Source organism: Cervus elaphus, chromosome 20 (genome assembly GCF_910594005.1).
Source record: "Cervus elaphus chromosome 20, mCerEla1.1, whole genome shotgun sequence".
NCBI lineage: Eukaryota > Metazoa > Chordata > Mammalia > Artiodactyla > Cervidae > Cervus > Cervus elaphus.
This window is the reverse complement of record NC_057834.1, coordinates 120,237,006-120,258,112: the sequence shown is the minus strand read 5'-3', so window position 1 is coordinate 120,258,112 and position 21,107 is coordinate 120,237,006. Positions and strand designations below refer to the sequence as shown.

General features: G+C 43.6%; 2 protein-coding genes across 2 annotated transcripts; both read left to right on the top strand.

Annotated features, from left to right (window-relative positions):
* Window positions 1-2,202: 2,202 nt before the first annotated feature.
* LURAP1 (leucine rich adaptor protein 1) lies at window positions 2,203-17,999 on the top strand. The gene is made up of 2 exons (XM_043876741.1): window positions 2,203-2,580; window positions 12,471-17,999. The coding sequence occupies exons 1-2, from the start codon at window positions 2,383-2,385 to the stop codon at window positions 12,990-12,992; spliced, it is 720 nt and encodes a 239-aa protein (XP_043732676.1). The 5' UTR covers window positions 2,203-2,382; the 3' UTR covers window positions 12,993-17,999.
* On the top strand, window positions 13,100-19,640 carry LOC122677026 (HIG1 domain family member 1A, mitochondrial-like). Its single transcript, XM_043876742.1, has one exon. It carries the CDS (start codon window positions 19,254-19,256, stop codon window positions 19,533-19,535), a length of 282 nt encoding a protein of 93 aa, XP_043732677.1. The 5' UTR covers window positions 13,100-19,253; the 3' UTR covers window positions 19,536-19,640.
* The last annotated feature ends 1,467 nt before the right edge of the window (window positions 19,641-21,107 follow it).

The window sequence follows — 21,107 nt, the reverse complement described above, 5'->3', positions numbered from 1 at the left end:
TAGAATCACTTGGAGGGGTTATTAAAACAGATTGCTGTGCCCCATTCTTAGAGTTTTTAATTTAGGAGTCTGGAGGGCAAAGCAGAATACTGCATTTCTAAACAGTTTCCAGGGGATGGTGATGCTTATTTGAAATGAGTGGGTGGCCATGGCAGGGTTTTAGGCAGGAAGCAATATAATTCAATTCAGGAGAAAATTTACTGTTCTGTGGACAGTGGATTAAAAGGACACAGAGGAAGCCAGAAGATAGATTAGATTTTTTTTTGAGCTCTCCGTATTCCATCTGCTTCTTAAAATGGTGTGATGGTATCCTCAAAATGTTAACAGAGCTTGTCTTAGTCGTTCAGGCAATCAGTGACTTCTAATAAGTAAGTATGTGTTAGAACGGAATAAATCCCAACATATTTTAAAAAGGTGTCCCTAGGGGTTCTCCCCGACCCTCTTCTCACCTCAAACTCACTCTTCATAGAAGATCTCATCCATTCTCATGAGCTTTCTGACCATCTAACTTTCTTTTTTTTTTTTTTTCTTTTCATCTAGATTTCTAAACTCATTTCTGCAGACATTCTTCTGAGCTCCAGGCAGACCTGTGTTCCACTACTGTGTGAACATTCTCATAGGCCCCTTCAGTTCAACATGACTCCTGCAAGAACCATCTCTCCTCAATCCCAGTCTTCTTGGGTTCCCTTCCTTGGTGAATAGCATCCGGTCAAACAGCTGGGAGTCACCCTCAATTCCCAGTGTCTCTCCAGCAATCAGGCCAGGTCTGTTTGCTCACCGTTATATTCTTTGTACCACATACCATGGCTAGAACATAGGAGATTCTCCATAATATTTTTTGAAATCATTTGCTTTCTGAACAAACACTTATTGAATGACAGTATAGATAAATGAATGTTATTAGTTATCAAGTCTTGTCCATCATACCTTCTAAAGATTCCTCCTCCATTCAGGTCTAATTCTTTTCCAACTTCACAACCAGCCCCTGTGCAGGACATTTTAGTTTCTTGCCTTCTACCTTGTCTCCTTGACTTCAGATATTCACCCCTTTAATTCTCCTTGCATAATCCAGAGTATTTTTTCAAAAAGGCAAATCTATTTTGTCTGTCTCTTATTTAAAACCCTTCCATGGATCAAGGCATAATAAAGAAAAGTATGTTACTTAAAATTACAAAGGTAACAACCTAAAAAATAATGATAGAAATGTATAGGGCCAATGGAAGGAGGGAAGTATAGAATGTGCAGTAAATCTTATGTATCATAATAGGAAGTCAGTAGACAATGTTTAAAATCAGGAGATGGTGATAAAAGCCTATTGTAGAGCTATGAGTATAAACACCAGGAAAAAATAGCTAAAAGTGGTTGCTTCTGGGAATTGGGACTAGATGTGGGAAAGGATAGGTACGGGTAACTATCTTTTAATAATAAACCTTCCTGATGCCATGGACTAGAATTACTTGGATTAAAAAACAAAATCAAGTCAGAGCATAAAAAGTTTTTTTTATGGATCCTCATTGCCCATAGAATAAAATCCAAGCATCTTAGACCCATCTTTTATAACTTTGTTACTCAAAATGTGGTCCCTGGACCAGCCACATGGCCACCAGCAGGGAGCTTGTTAGAAATTCAGAATCTCTGGCCCCACCCTAGATTTACAGAATCATAATCTGCATTTTAACAAGATTGGCAGATAATCCATATATGTACAGTCAGGTATGAGAAGCATCAGCTTCAATATTGGTTTCTCCTCAGTGGTTAGAAGAACTTGACCTCCTCTCCTTTAGTCTAAATTTAGTGGCTACACTGTGTCTGTGTGTGTGTGTGTGTGTGTGTGTGTGTGTGTGTGTGTGTGTCTATCAGTGGCTAGTTAAATTCCAACCACTGTTTTAGACCCAGCTCCTCTACTCCAGGGGCTTCCCTGGTGGCTCAGACGGTAAAGAATCTACTCCAAGAAGGCTTCCCAAACCCCCTTTAGCTCTGTTAGCACTCTTCCTTAAAATCCCACTTCCCTAACTGAGGGTACTTAACCTTCCGTCAGCAAACATTCATTGGGCGCCTACTGAGTGCCTGGCTGGACTCAGCGCCACAGTCGGGAGAAGGCGCTGAATTTCCTTCAGGTGAATACTCAGCATCACCCAGCCTCACCCGTTCTGTAGCCAGAGGTGTATGCGCAGCACCCGAAGATCCACACTCTCACACACACATACCGAGCTCTGCGCCGCTTTTCTGAGTGTTACGGCGCCCTCCTCCCTCCGCGACAGAGTGCGGGCGGGGACCCACCGGTTCCGCCCGGCACTAGCAGCCGAAAAAGGAGGACCCCCCCAGCCCCGGGAGCGGGATCCCGGCGTCCGGTCGCCCAACCCCGTTCAGGCTTAGGCCCGCATGGAGGGGACTGCGGAGTCCCAGACGCCTGACCTGCGAGACGTGGAGGGCAAGGTGGGCAGGAAGACCCCTGAAGGGCTGCTCCGCGGGCTGCGAGGCGAGTGGGAGCCGGGAACCTCTGGCGCTCTGCTGCTCTCAGGGGCGCCTAGCACGGGCCACAGCCTGGGGGACAAGATCATGGCGCTGAGGATGGAGCTGGTGAGTGGGCTGCACGGGCCAGGGGGACGGAGTCTCCAGCGTGGGGCCGGAAGGGATGGACTCGCGTACCCAGAGTTGGGCTGGGGAGGAGAGAGTTAAAACCACCTGCCTAACTCCTCAGGATTCCTACCAGATCAATCTTTAATCCTTGGGGTTCGTTAATTGCCTTCCCCACCAAAGGTGAGTGGAGTATTGACTCCAAGTGGGAGGTGCAGGATTTGGTAAGTTTTTTTTTTTTTTTTTGGTCAAATAATTGGGAGGGGAGAGGTGAGGGTTGGGAAGCCCTGAGAACCTAGGACAGCACAAATCTAGCTCCTCCTTTCCCCCTAGCCACCATTACAGGGCAACAGTTTTTTCCTTCTCCTCCAAACTGGGCCTGGGGTTTGTTCCTCTGGCTCCAGTATCCACCCCAACACTCTGCACAGAAGAGATTTGGGTGAAAACTGCCTGGACTAGGGCCACTAAAAACATCCTCTTTCCCCAGCATCCCCCACACCCACAGACAATATCTGAAAGTTCCTAGGAGCTTAGCAGACACAGAGGAGCAGCACCAGCGCGTTGGTCTCACCTCCTCAGACTCTGTCTCCTTCCTGCCAGCCCCCCAGTACACTGGAGATTTGCATCTCACCTGCACTGCCTTGGGGAGAAGAGGAGGAAACCAGCACCCAGCCCCTTCCCTGTTGCTGCTACTCTAGATTCAGAGCCAAAAGGGCAGTTGGGGCCTCCCAGGCTCCCTAGGGCCCTGGTTCCGGTGAAGGGGGTGATCTACACCTGCCACCACTTTGCAACCATTTCTAGGGAACTGAGGAATTGCCAGCTACTTTCTGGCCTAGAACCAGGAGCCCACAGTGTGTCAGCTAATGGGTCTTCCTGGAGCCCCACTGTGCCCAGTTCTGTGCCATGCTGAGGGTGTGTGTGTGTGTGTCTGTGTGTGTCTGTGTGTGTGTGTAGGGAGACGTTGGGAGGGAGGTCTTGGGGCTTCCTGAGAGGATGGAAGGAGAGTTTTGTGGGCAAAGCAGTCAGGGAAGGCTCCCCGGGGGAAGGATTTGAATGCCATGTGTGCATTTGGCCTTGAAGATTGGAAGCTATTGACAGATTCTCCCCAGTAGGGCTGTAACTGTGCCCACCTAAGGGAAGGGTCTGGCTTTGCCTCACTGTACAAACTTTAGCTCAGGGCAGAGAAAGAGCTAACTTAGAATGTCTTGCTTTGGAAACCAACTTTCACCAAGTGCATGTGCCAGGAATCATGCTGAACATTTTACAAGATAGTCTCCTAGTTCTCACGGAAACTTATTAGGTAAGGGATATTTTATAGATGAAGAAACTGAGGCACAGAGAGGCTAAGTAGCTGCCCAAAGTCAGACAAAAAGTAAAAAGTATAGCCAAGTTTTGAATTCAGATGATTCGCCTGCACTTTACATTTTCAGTACTGAGACTTGCTTTGTGCCAGATGCATTAAATGTCTTTTACGTCACTGGAGGGAGAAAAGCAGTTATCCTTTTCCCGTCTCACAGAGGAAACAGGCTTGCAGGTGCTGAGGGGCTTGCCTGAGCTCACACTGGGAGGAGCCATGGCTGGTCTCTCTGGCTTTAACTCTTTCCAGTCTTTGGTGGAGACTGCGTGTGTGCTAAGTCGCCTCAGCCGTATCAGACTCTTTGCGATCCCATGGACTGTAGACTGCCAGCCTTCTCTGTCCATGGGATTCTTCAGGCAAGAATACTGGAGTGGGTTGCCATGCCCTCCTCCAGGAGATCTTCCTGACCCAGGAATCGAACTGGGGTCTCCTCAGTCTCCTGCATTGCCAGGCGGGTTCTTTATCACTGGCACCACCTGGGAATCCCTGGTGGAGATTACCTATTGGTAAACTTGAAAGGATACATTTCACTTTTGTTTGGGTCTTTCTGCATTTCTGACCCAGCCTGGCCTGGGGCCCAAGACTACCTGTGAAAGACACAAGGGAGGGAGCCTTCTGGTCCTGCTCAGGGAGAGATTCCCTAAGTGCCCTACTCCATTCCTTTCTCCCTCCTCAGCAAAGGTGCCTTTGGTCTCTTTATGCACTCTGCACTGGGGAAGACAAGGGGTGGGGCATTGGGCGGGTTCCCCTGGAGCCACTTGTGGCAGAACTAGTCCAAGCCCTGTAAATAGTGTCCTTCAACTGCCCCTCACCCAGCTTTCCTGCAGGGATCGGGCAGGCCTGCCCTTGAGGCCAAGGTCATCCCTGCCTCTTGGCCACTTCCCTCCCCTACTCAAAAGTTGAGTGAACCAGACAGACTCTGGGATCTGTGGGAAGGGAAAACAAGGGCAACCTCCCATACTTAATCCTCCCACCCACAGAACTGTTGCTATGGCAACCCACCCCCACAGAACAGTTTGAGAAAAAGCATTAGGCAGGGAGAGAGAAGGCTTGGGTTCAAGTCCTGGCTCAGCTCCTGAATCGTTTTGTGATTTTGAGCAGAGCCCTGACTCTCTTTGGCCTCAGTTTTTCTACTTCTAGAGGGATGGAAGGGGGACCGGGGGTGGGGGTGGGGGCGGGTAACAATAGTCTGGGAATCTCAGTCTCAAACCAGAGAGCTAAGACTCAGATCTCTGGGTTTTTGTGCTAGGACTTGACTTAGATTGAGCCTCTGAGTGAGCTGTACTTGTGACCCTAGGGCTGGTCAGAGCGTCTGATGTGTGCTTGTTAAGGGAGGAATGGGGAACCTGAATTCCCCTGGGAAAAGAATTGGGTTGGAGTGGCCTCTGAGGCTGCATCTCTTCTGAGCTGTTTATCCCCTTTCTGTTTCCAGAGAGATTGGTGTGAAATGAGTGTTTCTTTTTCTGGCAAGAAAGCTTTGCTTTCTTCTATTCTGAGGAGCTGTGCTGTCACAGTCAGGGAATCCCACTGTCACAGGACTATAGGATCTGCTGCTCAGATTCATTTCCCACCAATGTGATAAAATCCAGCCCCCAAACCCTGAGACCAGCAAAGACACCAAAGAAAATGAAGGCCAGAGAATCACAGCACTGAAGCCGACCTACCCAGTCCTAGGCTAAGCACATAAACGAACTGGGTGGGACCTGCTACTCTCAGGGAGCTCATAGTCTAGGTTAGGGGAGAAACAGACTAGCCACTGTGGTACAGGTGCTGGAACCCATGGAGCACTTCTTGGAATGTCTTCACTGTAGAGTGACATGGTCAGATTTGTGTTCTGGAAAGGCACAACTGAATTGGAGAAGCAAGCTATTTCCTCTGGTTACAATGACTCTCCATTACTTTGTCTGGCTAAGACTCACTTGACTTTCAAGTCTCAGCTCCTGTCCTTTATTCTAGGAAGCATTTCCTTACTCCCCTGGTTAGGTTGTAGTCCTCTAGGTACCCACAGCTCTCTGTGCAGCATTTATGTTCCCTCGAATTTCTTGCTCTGAATTTTAAGTGCTTGTATCTTTGTCTTATCTTATCCACTCCAAGGGCAAGAAATGGTGTCTTTTCTTGCTTTATCTACAAAATGCCATGCCTATAAAAAACACTCAATAAATACTGTTCCATGACCGAGTGGCTTAATTTCACCTTGAAGAAGTATGGGGAAGACTTTCTAGAGGAGGCAACATTTGAGTTGGGCCTTGAATAGAGTCAGTGGGAATTCAGTTCAAGATGGCACATTAAACACATGCATTTACTTCCATTCCCTCTTGAAACTCCACTAAAAGCCAGTAAAGAGCTTATTTTTAAAGCCATGAAGCCATTAGGATAAGAATAGGAGAGAAGGTGATAGGAATAAAATCTGGAAGCTGAGAGCAGAAGGAAGAGTAGTAACTAAGCAGACTTGAAAAAAGCTGAATTCCAAGCCAGCAGTGAAGAAAGCAGAAAAGCAATCCATTTTGCACCTCAAAGGTCTCAGGAGCTGTTCTCAGATATTTCTGGAACTGAGGGTGCAAATGGAGCTGAACACAAATGGGCTGATGAATGTCTATCTAAGAATCATACTCTTTAAGATTTCCTTCACAACTGGGCAACTAATTGCCCACTACTCCCTTATCATCGCAGAAGACTGGAAATGCACGTTTTGGAAAGAAGGGAACAGAAGGAAGGGACGAAGGGGAAGGGCAGAAGGCTGGAAGGCAGAAAGAAAGGGAAGGAGGGAGGGATGGAAGAAGAGAGGAAAGAGGAAGGAAGGGAGGAGAAAATAAAGCAGGAGAAGCATTTTTAGTATGAGAAGTTTTGTTTAATGCATTTAGTTTGGTCACGGACTAAATGGTTTCACCTTTAATCTATTTGTCCCCAGCAGGAAATAATTGAATATAATCTCTGTTATCTTGTGTCATTAATAGTCTGTATAGTCTATGGTACTTCAGTTATTTATGTCCAGATCTCCTTATTGAAACTGTAAGCTTCTGTTAAGTAGGGAGAGTTTCTCCATTATTTTTGTGTTCAGTTCAGTTCAGTTCAGTTGCTTAGTCGTGTCCAACTCTTTGTGACCTCATGGACTGCAGCACACCAGGCCTCCCTGTTCATTACCAACTCCCCTCCTGGAATTTACGCAAACTCATGTCCATTGAGTCGGTGATGCCATCCAACTACCTCATCCTCTGTCGTCCCCCTCTCCTCCCGCCTTCAGTCTTTCCCAGCATCAGGGTCTTTTCAAATGAGTCAGTTCTTTGCATCAGGTGGCCAAAGTATTGGAGCTTCAGCTTCAGCATCAGTCCTTCCAATGAACATTCAGGACTGATTTCCTTTAGGATGGACTGGTTGGATCTTCTTGCAGTCCAAGGGACTCTCAAGAGTCTTCTCCAACACCACAGTTCAAAAGCATCAATTTTTTGGTGCTCAGCTTTCTTTTATTTATTTTATTTTTTATTTTTTTATTATTTTTTTATCAGCTTTCTTTATAATCCAAACCTTACATCTATACATGACTACTGGAAAAACCATAACTTTGACTAGACAGACCTTTGTTGGCCAAGTAATGTCTCTGCTTTTTAATATGCTGTCTAGGTTGTCTTTGTGTAATTACTAGAAGATCCAGGTACCCAATAATCATTTGTTTAATTGAATTCAAGTTGGGATATTCTTCCAAAAACACAAATAATTTCAAGGACAAGATTTTCTGTGCTTATGCCATAGTAGATAAGTTTATAATAATAGGTGTAGCTACCTTTTATTGATTAGTGAATACTTGTCAGACAGTATGCCATGCCTGTGAATGTTCCTTCTACTTCTTAATAAACCTTTAAAAAGTATCCTCTTTTACCATGAAGAAATGATGGCTTAAAGGAAAAAAAAAAAATCCCATTTCATATGGCTCATTAGCGGCAAAACCGGAATTTGAATCTAGGACTGTTTAATTCCAGTGGCTATATTTTTCTCAGTGTACAAATACTCAGTCTTATTTTTGGCATTGTTGGTCTGAGTGAAGCAATTATTTCCTGAATAGTTCAATAAACACTTACCAAGTAATATATATTTAAAAAATAATAAAACCAAAGGTCTCCAGATTGGGAGACACCAAGCAGAGTCTGAGAGGAAGAGGGATTAAATTAAAATATGCCAACTGTTATGTAATACCCCTCCCAGCCTTTCCCTTACTTGGCTCCCAGAATAATGGCAGCTTTGCTTACATTATATTCTCTAAATGGGTATAATGTAGTGAATCTTATGAACCCAAGAGAAACACACACACACACACACACAAAAGATACTACCTACTTTACCCAACTGAACAGCCTCACTGAATGACTCTTAGTGAGGTTCAGGGTTGGCAAGCCTCAGGCACAGAGTTTCCAATCAGCTTTTTTAGAGACCAGTCTGAAGTGTGAGCAGCAGCTTAAGATTACAAGACTGATGAAAGCTTTTAACTATACAGACTTAAACAAACAGAAAAAAAAAAAAACTTGAATAGAGATATTCAGAGAGATAAGAACTTAAACAATTGTTAATTATATCCTTAAAGAGATGAGATAATATGAACAAAAAATGAAAAGTTATAAAAGGAAACATGTAAGGACTTCCCTGGTGGTCCAGTGGCTAAGATTCTGCACTCCCAATGCAGAAGACCCTGGTTCGATCCCTGGTCAAGGAGCTAGATCCCACTAAACATTCTGTAAGCCATATCTAAAGATTCTGCATGCTGCAAGTGAAAGATCCTGCATGCCACACCTAAAAAGAAAAAGAAGAAGAAAAAAAAATCCAAGATCTAGAAACAACTCTTGAAAATAAAAACATGATAGGAAAAAATTGAAAAACTCAATAGAAGGGTTGATAATGTTGAAATGTTTCACAAACTAGATAGAATACACATAGGAAGAGGAGGAAGAGAGAAAAAATAGAGGATCCATTCAGGGTACCTTCTATCCAAAAAAAGATATTTCCAGGAAGTACAAAAAATGTGTGTGTGTGTATGTGTGTGTGTGTGTGTGTGTAAATGGACAGGTGGCTTAGACAATTAAAAATCTGCCTGCAATGTGGGAGACCCAGGTTTGATCCCTGGGTCGGGAAGATCCCCTGATGAAGGAAATGGCAACCCACTCCAGTACTCTTGCCTGGAGAACTGCATGGACAGAGGAACCTGGCAGGCTACAGTCCATGGGGTTGCAAAGAGTTGGACACGACTGAACGACTAAACACTTTCATTCTTTCATATATATATATATGTATTTTCATATATATGTATATGTGTGTGTGAATATATATATATATATATATAAAATCATCAATGAAATAATTAAAATCTCCCAGAACTGGAGAACATGAGCCTACAGATTAAAAGTGCCCAACAAATGACCAGTTCAGAGGATGAAAGCAGAATCACATGATGGTAAATCATTGTGATAATTTAAGACACTGAGGATCATGAGAAGATCCTAAAAACTTCTAGAAAGAGTGGGAAGGTGGTCACATACAATATCAGAATGGCATCAGACTTTTTAAAAGTAGCACTGAAAATTAGAAGACGATGGAAAAATGCTTTAAATTCTGACAGAAAGTTATTTTTCAACCTAGATTTCTGTGCTCAGCTAACCAGTCAATAGTGTGAGGAATGAATAACAATGTTTTAAAACATGTGAAGCTTCAAAAAATATACCTCCTATGTAGGAATAGTCTATGCAGACTTTTCTTGGGAAGCTACTGGAGGAAAAGTGCCATACATACATTAAGGAGTAAATCAATAAAAAAGATGTGGGATCCAGGAATTGGGCTCCAACTCAAGAGAGGCAAAGGGAGTCCCCGAGGTGATAGTGGAGGGAGATGATCTCTGGAGGGTAGGTGTGCAGCAGGGACAGACTGGAGCGGGTCAGAAGCTGCCTCGGAGAAGAGGGACTAGATAGAGCATGTGATATGTTTAAAAGTCTTGGGGAGGGTGGAATGAATTGGCAGAGTAGTACTGATATGTATAAAAGACACTTACTCCTTGGAAGGAAAGTCATGACCAACCTAGACAGCATATTAAAAAGCAGAGACATTACTTTGCCAACAAAGGTCCATCTGGTCAAGGCTATGGTGTTTCCAGTAGTCATGCATGGATGTGAGAGTTGGACTATAAAAAAAAGCTGAGCACCGAAGAATTCATGCTTTTGAACTGTGGTGTTGGAGAAGACTGTTGAGAGTCCCTTGGACTGCAAGGAGATCCAACCAGTCCATCCTAAAGGAGATCAGTCCTGGGTGTTCATTGGAAGGACTGATGCTGAAGCAGAAACTTCAATCCTTTGGCCACCTGATGTGAAGAACTGACTCGTTTGAAAAGACCCTGATGCTGGGAAAGATTGAGGGCAGGAGGAGAAGGGGACGACAGAGGATGAGATGGTTGGATGGCATCACCGACTCAATGGATATCGGTTTGGGTGAACTCTGGGAGTTGGTGAGGGACAGGGAGGCCTGGCATGCTGCAGTTCATGGGGTCGCAGAGTTGGACATGACTGAGCAACTGAACTGAACTGAACTGATATATATACACTATAATGTGTCTAATAGACAGTTAGTTGAAAGGTGCTGTATAGCACAGGGAGCTCAACTCAGTGCTCTGTGATGACCTAGAGGGGTGGGGTGGGGGGTGGGAGCGGGCTCAAGAGGAAGGGCATATATGTATACATATAGCTGTTTCACTTTATTGTACAGTGGAAGCTTATACAACCTTGTAGAGCAATTATACTTCAATTAAAAAAAATAAAGCTTTGAGAGGGAAATTCAGACTACTGGGAGAGAGTTTAGGGATGACTTACTGACAACAATATACCAAACTAAGCAAAATAGTTGTGGTAGTAGTGGTAATAATAAGGATAATAATTATTATCTGAAAAGGAAAACTTAAAGTTGTAAAAAAGGAAAAGTAATGACAGTAAACCACATAGCTTAGCTGTGAGTAGCATTTCCAAATTCTAATAAGGTAAATGCTGAATAATTAATTTTATTTCATATGTTGTAATGAAATGGGGAGGGTATGAGTATGGCAGGGATATAGGGAGTAGGATGAAAGAGTTAAATCCTTAACCTTCTATTATGTACAAAGTCAACAGAAAATACTTAAAAATCAGTAAGCAGTTATTTAGAAATTAGAAGGTAAGTACCAAAATAAATGGGCTTCCTTGATGGCTCAGCAGGAAAGAATTCACCTGTAATGCGGGAGACATAGGAGACATGGGTTTGATCCCTGGGTTGGGAAGATCCCTTGGAGGAGGGCATGGCAACCCACTCTAGTATTCTTGCCTGGAGAATCCCATGGACAGGGGAGCCTGGCTACATTCTGTAGGGTCACACAGAGTTGGACACAACTGAAGTGACTGGGCATGCACACAACAAAATAAACAGCTAAAAAATTAATAGTAGTTGTCTCTGGCAAGTGGGATTTAGAATGGGGAAACTGTTACTTTTCTTAACAAATCTTGCAGAACTATTTGCTTCTTTAATCTATGTAATCTATTGCTTTTATTAAAAGTGAAACTAAATGAAATGAAATTTTAAAAGTTATGTGTGGCAGGACCTGGAGTTCCCATGGAGATATGGTAGAGATGAAGTTAGAGGGATGAGCACGAACCATATTATGACAGGCTTTTGAATATCTGCTGCTAAAATATTCCAAAGATTTTATTTTCTGAGAGCAGTGCAAAGCCCTTAAAGGTTCTTGAGCAAGGAAGGGACAAGTTCAGACTTGTGCTTGGGGAAGATAACTCAGTGCATCTGAGCTGGAAAGGACCCTAGAGATTACCCAGTAAGTCAGACTTGCCCTCAGTGCAAGGGAGACTGGTGTATAGTAGAGGGAAGCCCCAAATCTCTAGCCAGCAGGATGCTTACCCTTTGAAGCTCTAGCCAACCCTTCCCTCCCCACAGCAGCTACTGCCACACCCCAGAGGGACTAGGGGACCAGGTTAGCATCCTCTTTATGCCATGCCCCCAGCTCATGCCTCTGTTTGGCCCAATCTATTTCCCAATTAACACTTGGCCCCCTCCAAGGCAACTTTTTGGATAACTGCTTTTAAGTCTTACTTGTGAGTCTGGACTGGTTCAGTAGTAAATATTCTATCTGTGAAGTTTAAATCTCAGTAGGTTTGGATTTTAATATTTAATATTTACTGAGATCTTACTCTGTACCAGGTATAGTGGTCCGTATTTAACAGACAACATCTCAAAACTCTCCCAACCATCCTTTGAGGTGAGTCATTTAAACCTATTTCACAAACAAGGAAACCCAGGCCCAACAAAGGCAAGAAAGTTGCCCACAGTCATAAAGCTGATCAGTTGTAGAGCTGAGATTTTAAGCAACAATCTGTCTGCTTCTAATGCCTACAGTCCAAACCATTCTGTTTACATGATTCTTGAAAGTCAAGCATAGTTGGTTGGATTACAAGGTAGAGGCCTCTAGAAACACTGGGGAAACCCGTGGCCTAGAACCTGGGACTGATTTCTTCTCCCACTCCCCTAGGCTTACCTGAGAGCCATCGATGTGAAGATCCTGCAGCAGCTGGTGACCTTGAACGAGGGCATTGAGGCGGTGCGCTGGCTGTTGGAGGAGAGGGGGACGTTGACCAGCCACTGCAGCAGCCTCACCAGCAGCCAATATAGCCTGACGGGCGGAAGCCCAGGCCGCTCAAGGCGAGGCAGCTGGGACAGCCTGCCAGACACCAGCTCCACTGACCGGCTGGACAGTGTCTCCATCGGCAGCTTCCTAGACACAGTGATGCCCAGCGAGCTGGATGAACACGGCCCCCCTGGGGCTCCCCGTCCCGAGATGGACTGGGCAAAGGTTATACCTGGTGGGGAGAGGGCCAGGACTGAGGTGGACCTGACAGCTACCAGGCTAGGGAGCTTGAGGGCCGTGTGGAAACCCCCAGGGGAGGGGCTGCAAGGTGCACCTCCTGAGCCGCCAGAGGATGAGAGTGCTAAGCTGGGCTTTGAGCCCCACTGGTACTGGGGCCAGTGCCAGGATGATGTGACCTTCCTGTAACAACTCTTCCACCCTTTTGTACTCCTATGGCTCTTTCATCACTAGGCCGTGGTCTCCCTTGAATTTGTTCTCCCTCTGTCTGGAATTAGGAAGAGGCTGCACTGAAATCAGTTACCATGAAACCTGGCCTTACCATCCCTCTGGTCCCTGGGGAGGCTCTGCCTTTAACCTTCAATTATTGGGTCCCTAGAGCTATTTCCATAGATACATGGACTCTAGAGGCTTGACCTGTGGCTCCAGGTGTGATAGTATCTCTTCTCCATTCCCCACAACTAGGTAAAGATTTGAGAGTTTAGCATCCCTATGAAATCACTGATGAAGGGACTGGGATGTGATTACCTCACCCAACTTCTAGGAACCTTAGCCCCACTCTTGGCCAACATGGAGGACTGTGGAGGGACATGGACATTCAGGGCCAACCCTCCATGGATTGGCCCTCCCAGAAGCCTTTGGGGCTGGTAGGGCCACCCCTTCCTGTCTGGTGAGTGATGTCATTTCCTGCCAGGATGGATTAGCCTTTCCTTTGTACCAGTCTTTTAGTGATGATAGATATAGGGGTATTTGAGCCTCTGCTGCTAAATGAGACCATATTATTTATTCTCCGTACCATTCCGTCTTGTGAATGGGAATATACTACCCTCCTGGCAGGAAAGTTTCTCAGTCAGATGTTTGCACTTCTCAGAAAGGTTCTTCCTATTTAAACAGGGAGTTCTCATTTTATTCTAGGGATTCTCACTTCCTCTCTGACCACCTGCCTGTCTGGTGCCTGCACTCCTGTTTCTCTGCTTTTAGGGAGGAAGCTGGCAGGGGCCTCCACCTACAGATCTCAACAGTCTGTTTGGCCTGCCCTGCCATAGGCCCTTGTCTTACTCTGTCCCTGGGTTGCCTCCATTCTTGTATTCTGGCTCCAAATCTGTCTGCCAGAAGGTTCAGCCTTTGTGTCTCCACACCTTCTCAGTTTCTACTCTGGGCCTCAGGCCTTTAATATGCAGATGAGTCCCTCAGCCTTGTCTCTTCAACTTCTGATGGGAGCCAGAGGGAGAAGCTTGGGGTGTACCACAGTCTCCAAAATGGGGAGATATTTTCTCAGATCCTGTGATTCCCCTTCCCCCATCCTGCCCCAGACCTTCCACCATTTGGACACTAGGATGCCGCCCTGTGGCTGGGACACAAGGAATCCCCTTGTCTGGGTTACAATGGGGGGCGTGGCAGAGAAAGACTAAAGCTCTTTGGTCTTAGGGCCCGCATCCTGGGAGGGGGAGAGTAGGAGGGAAAGACTGCTTTCCTTCCTCTCTTAGAGCAAGCTCTAGACTCCTGGGACTGCAGAGGAAGCAGGGCACTGGCTCTGGTCCTGGGTCCCAGGGCCCTAGTGAGTTACACCAAAGAAGGGACTCAGGGAAGCTGCCAACCTGGGGCTCAGCGAGGGGACAGGCCCAGAGACAGGGTGGAGATGAGGGCTATGACTGATGTCAGAGTATGAATTCTTGGAAATTAACTCTTGGAACCCCAGGTACTGCCCCTTTGTTAGTTTCTGTCTTTCCTGGGCCCTGAAACTATTGATAGATTATTGGAAGGCAAAAAGGAGAAAAAAAGGATGTCAGGTGATCCTTCCCTATTTGCTGTGCCCTCCTGAGTTGAGAAGATCCTCTGAAGAAGGAAATGGCAACCCCTCCAGTCTTCTTGCCTGGGAAATCCCATGAACAGAGGAGCCAGGCAATCTACAGTTCATGGGGTCGCAAAGAGTAGGACATGACTAAGTGACTTCATTTCCTGACTTGAGGAATCTTCCTTAAATCCTAGAATAAGTCCTGCAGTTTCTCTACTTTTCATTCTATGTTGGGGAAGGGACAGAAGCCAAGTTGTTCATCTCTAGTTCCCATAAACTCCTCAAGTCTTGTCCCGAAACACCCCCCCCCCCCAGATCCTTTTTGGGCAATACCTTTGATTTGTGGCTCTCCTCTAAAGACCATGTTTCCTCCTCTCCTGTCAAAGGGATTGAAATCTCTAAAGAATATAAGTAAGTCTCTTCTTTGCTGCCCACCAGCCCTCTCCTTACGATCCCTCTTGGTCTCAGGGCTCCTGACCTCCCTTTAGGCTGGGAATTCAAGTACCCTTTCCCAGTATCCTGACCCTGTTGCCATTTTGTGGTGACTTTGGGTAACTACCTTTCTGCTTGAAACCCTTGTATTCCTTTTTTTAAGCTTGCTGGTTCATTTCATCTACAAACTCCTGAGCTGAAGAGGTTGTCCGCCCTCTTGTGGCCATTATGCACCATTGCTGGAGTAGCTGGGTGAAACCTTCAGGCTCAAATAGAGCCTTAATGAAGACCAGCCCTCTCATTGCACAGACAGGTTAGAGAAACAGGCCTAGAGAAGGCAGAGAGTGCCCCAGATTTGCCCGTGGTAACTCTGTGAGGATCCTCAGGTTAAAGAACCCAGATCACCTGCCTACTTGCCCGTCCACCAAAGTTCCATCACTTGGCCAGACCAGTCCCCCACCGCACCCTGTCAACATCATCCAAGCCCAAAGGATCTGAAAGCAATTTTCTCCCTGTTTTAACACTCAGGTTCTTACCTTGTCCTAGAGAGGCAGCTTGGTGTTTACAGAAGAACAACAGGCTCTGAGGAAAGAGACCCTTGGACCAGAATTGGGTAAAGGGTGCATTAATCTGGACCAGGGATACAAGAAAAATCAGTCCTGGACCAAATATTTTTCTGGGAAGGCAGGGTGAGTAGGCCCAACATCATGGGATAAGAACTCAACATTGCAGACCTGGACATTAGAAGCAGGGGATAGGGGTGGAAGACGAAAGACAAATTCAGCTGGATCCTGAGGAGTTGGGAGCTTCAAAGTCAAGGGGTTACAGTGTAGTTTGGATAGGCATCTGAGGGTGTTGAGAGGCTAGAGAGGTGGGTGAGTGGGGCTGCCTGGGAATTCCAGGTAACCTGGATATCCCGTCTCAATACCTTAGATTTCATTTCACTCCTAGAGAAGCCGGTAAACACACACCCTTGGTCCCTCCTACCTGCCTCTGTACTGGCTGTTTAAGGCTTAGCTCTCCTGTTAGTTTAGACCTTTCCAGGTTATGAAGAGGACCTGTTTAGGAGCTCAAAGAAGAAGACATGAAAAGGGAGAGAGATGCAGAAAGACAAAAAAGAATGAGATGAAAATGGAGTCTTGAAAATATAACCAGAGGGAGCATACTATCCTCTAAGTGGACTGCAGACATTTGTCAGTGTCAGGGTAAAGGCAGAGGCGAGACTGCTCTTGGTAGCTGTGGAAACAGCACCTGAGAGGGTAAGGGGTGATGCTGCTGGGATGAGTCCATCAGGGAGACGTGAGACCATGTGAATGCTCAGGTATGAGAGCCTGCATTTAGGATAAGGTAGTGAACTTGAGCACTGAACTGACCTGGAGCTCAGTGGCAGCTTAGGTGAGAAATGTTTGGAGCTTGCAGTGGACTCAGGCTCACTCTGTACATGGTGCCAGGCACGTACTGGGTGTTCAGTAACACCCAGAATGGAGAAATAAATATGTGTAAACCCAGGAAGAGACGTGACTTATAATTTAAAAAGTGGTTAATTAGGAATAGGAAATTTAAAGTATTATTCCATTCTCAGCAACACTATAAATAATGCATTATTAACAGATAGATAATAAATGAACTATGGTATGAACCTAGGTCAGTCTGACTGCAGGGGCTTCCAGGAAGTCTTCCTTGATTCCCCATTCCCTTTTCACAGACCTTACTCTCCTAGGAGAATAGGTTACGCTGCCTAGCAGCAGAGCCTATGTACATGTTTTCTATTGCTGCTATGACAAACTGTCACAAACTTAATGACTTAAAACAACACAAATGTATTATCTTACAGTTGTGGAGGTCACAGGTCTGAAATCAATTTCATTGGGTTAAGTTAAAGTGTTGGTAACCTCTTCTGGAGACTCTAGGGGTCAGTCCATTTATTTGCCTTTTCTAGCTTCTAGAGGCTGCTTGTGTTCCTTGACTCATGGCCCCTTCCTCCATCTTCAAAGCCAGCAACATAGTATTCTGCCTTTCTGACCTCTACTTCCATTCTTACATCTTTCTCTGATTCTCCTGTCTCCTATTAGGAGGATTACATTGTGATTATATAACCTTGTGCTTACATTGGGCCCACTGTGATAACAGAATCATCTCCCCATCTCAAGATCCCTACCTTAACCATAGCTTCCAAGTCGTTTTTGCCATATAAGGTAAACTATTCCCAGATTCTGGAGATTAGGACTTGAACATCTTTGGAGGAAGGACCGTTCTTCAGCCCTCCTCAAGCAGAGAGGGAGGGTGGGCAGGAAGATGCACCCAGGCCCAGAACAAGCCTCTCAGCTGTGTCGAGCCTCCTTCAGCCTGGAGTGAGTGCCAAGGGGAGATAGCCAGGTCCAGGCCCCATGTTTAGAGAATGGCAAATGCCTCCTGCATCACTACCAAAGAGAGCTGAGAGTGAAGGTCATACTTGGGAGAAAGTCTCAGTTAGGGAACTTTTCAGACCTGAGACTTCCCTGGTGAATGTAGTGGAGGGTTCCAACAGGCTCTGTCTTCAACATTGCCTCCTCTCCAGATCATACCTTGTTCCTCCTCAAGGTAGAAGATAATTACCAGCTAACACTAGCCTGAGCTCTCTCTGCAAAGAGTAGATTAGTTGTCTCTCTTTTAAATTATTATTTTTTTATTCCTTGTTAACCATGCTTGGCAGAGCATGGTGACCTCTTGTTATCAGTTGATACCAGGCCCCTTTTTGTTTGATTTTCTTCTTTTAATTCCTGATCCCTATTCTCGTTCCTCTCCCTGACCCAGACACACACTTCAATGTGTTCAGTATGTGTTTGGATATGTATGTATCTTCAAAATATAACTATGTGCTTATGTGTTTTAATATATATAAATGATATACTTCTAAAGTAAGCCAACCTTTATAATGAATTAACCCGTATTACAGTGATTTAACACAATAAAGATTTATTTTTCACTGACACAGCAGCACAGGTATTCTTGGTTGGACGGCTCTCCTTCACTGCCTATTTCATATCCTAGGCTCCTTCCATGTTCAGGTGGTGATAGGCTGACCCTGTATTATAAGGTTCTCTATCAATTCTTCACCAAATTGTTTTACCATCCATTTATGACCATTTTATAAATTGGTCATTTCACTAGCAATTACAAAATGATTATCTCTAATGCTATTATTTTTTCTTCTATTAGTTCTAATTCTCTACAGAAAAACTTTTTTACATCCTTCAGGACCATTTGGTTATCCTGAAATAAAGTTCATACCAGAATAGTAAGATAAGTGCTTAAATCTCTGCCCTTATTTATTCCTTTCAAATAGTAAGTTGATGTCCTAGCAACTTTGTGTTCAATGGTTTTGTTTTGTTTTACTTTCTTTTTAAATTATTGTTGTGAACTTACTGTTTTAATATATTTAATGTCTTTTAATCATTTTGTAGTTATTTTTTGTTTTATATCATGAAAAATCTTGAGTGTAAACAATATTAGAGAAAATAGTATAATGAATTTCCATGCATCCATCACCCAACTTCAATAATTATCAACTCTGGTCAATCTTGGTTTATTTATTACTGCTCTTCCCCTAACCAAGATTGTTTTGAAGCAAAACTAGATATGATTCTAGTTTATTTATAATGTTTTATTATGTATCTCTAAAATATAAGGACTTTTATTTAGATTATTGCACCTAAAATTAATAATTCCTCAATATAATAAAATATAACTCATTTTCTGATAAACTTTTGTTTAAGTTTTAGTATCAGGATTATGCTGGCCTCTTAAAAGAAGTTAGGAAGTATTTCTTTCTCCTTTGTTTTCTGAAAACATTTTTGTAAGTTTGGTAGCATTATTCAGTATTTGATAGACTTCATCAGTGAAATAATCTGGGCTTGGAGTTTTCTTTGTGGGGGAGGGTTTTGATAATTTCAATTTCTGTGATACATATAGAGGTATTCCAACTTTTAATTTCATTTTGAGTTAGTTTTGGTAAGTTGTGCTTTTCAAAGAATTTGTTTCAATTAAGTTGTTGAATTTATTGGCATAAAATTGTTTATAACACTGCCTTGTTATTCTTTTTAAAAAACTGTTCATTGGAAAATAAAGCACATGTGTAGAAAACACACAAAATAAATATAAAACTTAATGAATTATTAAAGTGGGGTCAGAATCCGGTAGGAACCTGAAACGTCTTGAAATTGTCTGAAGATTCTTCAATCACTATGTCAAGCGACACAGATATTTCTCTTTCTTCATATGATGAAGATCAGGAATCTAAACTTATCCGAAAAGCTAGAGAGGCACCATTTGTCCCCATTGGAATGGCAGGTTTTGCAGCAATTGTTGCATATGGATTATACAGATTGAAGAGCAGGGGAAATACTAAAATGTCTGTTCACCTGATCCACATGCGTGTGGCAGCCCAAGGCTTTGCTGTGGGAGCAATGACTCTTGGTATGTGCTATTCCCTGTATCAAGAATTCTGGGGAAAACCTAAACCTTAGAAGAGGAGATGCTGTCTTGGTCTTGTTGCTGGTGCTTGCTCTAGTTAGACATCTCATATTGAGGTTATATGTTTATGCGAAAAATAAATTGTTTGGGTCAGACAAGAAAAAAAAAGACTTAATGAATTATTAAACACTCCTATAACCACTGGCATGTCAAGAACTAGAACTTACCCAGAAGTCCTATCTATATGCCCCATCCCAATTATAATCCTCTTCTGCTGCCAAGCACTGCATAAGAACATTATAAAATTTTTATTTTCTAGTGTTCCCGTTACATATTTGTTGATATGGAGATGATCTGTAATGTATACGTAATATTTAAATCATGAATAATGTTGATAATGCTATTTATCATGCTTTAAAAATAGTCCACAAAAATGTTGTCTCCTTACTTATTTATACATCTCATACAGAGAGTGACCATACGCAGCTTTTTTTGCTTAGATGCCACATCCAAAGACTCATGGCAGTATGTTACATGACAGGTTAAAGCAAAATCAAACAAACAAACAAAAAACTTGTGAATTTACTTTGAAAGTGTATATGGTATTATTTATTTGCTAAGAATTTGATATTTAGAGAGAAGAAAATACAGTCAGCCCTTCATATCTACATATCCATGGATTCAATCAAAGGATGGAAAATATTTGAAAAAAAAATTTCCATGAAATTCCAAAAAACAAAATTTGAATTTGCTACTCATCTTCAACTATTTACATAGCACTTACATTATATTTGGGCTTCCCTGGTGGCTCAGACAGTAAAGAATCCGCCTGCAATGCAGGAGACACAGGTTTGATCCACGGGTTGGGAAGATTCCCAGGAGAAGGAAATGGCCACCCACTCCAGTATTCTTGCCTGGAGAATTCCATGAACAGAGGAGCCTGGTTGGCTACAGTTTAAGGGGTTGCAAAGAGTTGGACACAACTGAGCAACTAACACTACTCTGCTGCCAATAAGCAGCCATTTCCTGACTACAGTATTAACTTCTTTGTATCTTTCTTATAGTTTCATCATCCAAATGTACATCCATAGATACTATAGTCTTGTCCATTTGAAAACATTTGATGTCCTTTTATTTTATTGGAGTGTAGTTGATTTACAATGTTGTATAAGTTTCATGTGTACAGCAAAGTGATTCAGTTACACATATCGTATATTGATTCTTTTCTCATATAGGTTATCACAGAATATTGAGTAGAGTTCCCTGTGCTATGCAGTGAGTCCCTATTGGTTGTCAATCTTATATACAGTAGTGTGTGTATGTTAATCCCAAGCTTCTGATTTACCCCTCCCTCACACATTTCCCCTTTGGCAACCATACCTTTGCTTTCAATATTTGTAAGTCTGTTTCTGTTTTATAAATAAGTTCACTTGTATCATTTAAAAAAAAAAATTTGAGTCCACATGAGTGATATCATATTTGTCTTTCTCTGACTTACTTCATTTAGTACATTTGATGTCTTTTTAAGTCTCTTAACCTAATCTAAAAGATCTTCATGACCCAGATAATCATGATGGTGTGATCACTCACCTAGAGCCAGACATCCTGGAATATGAAGTCAAGTG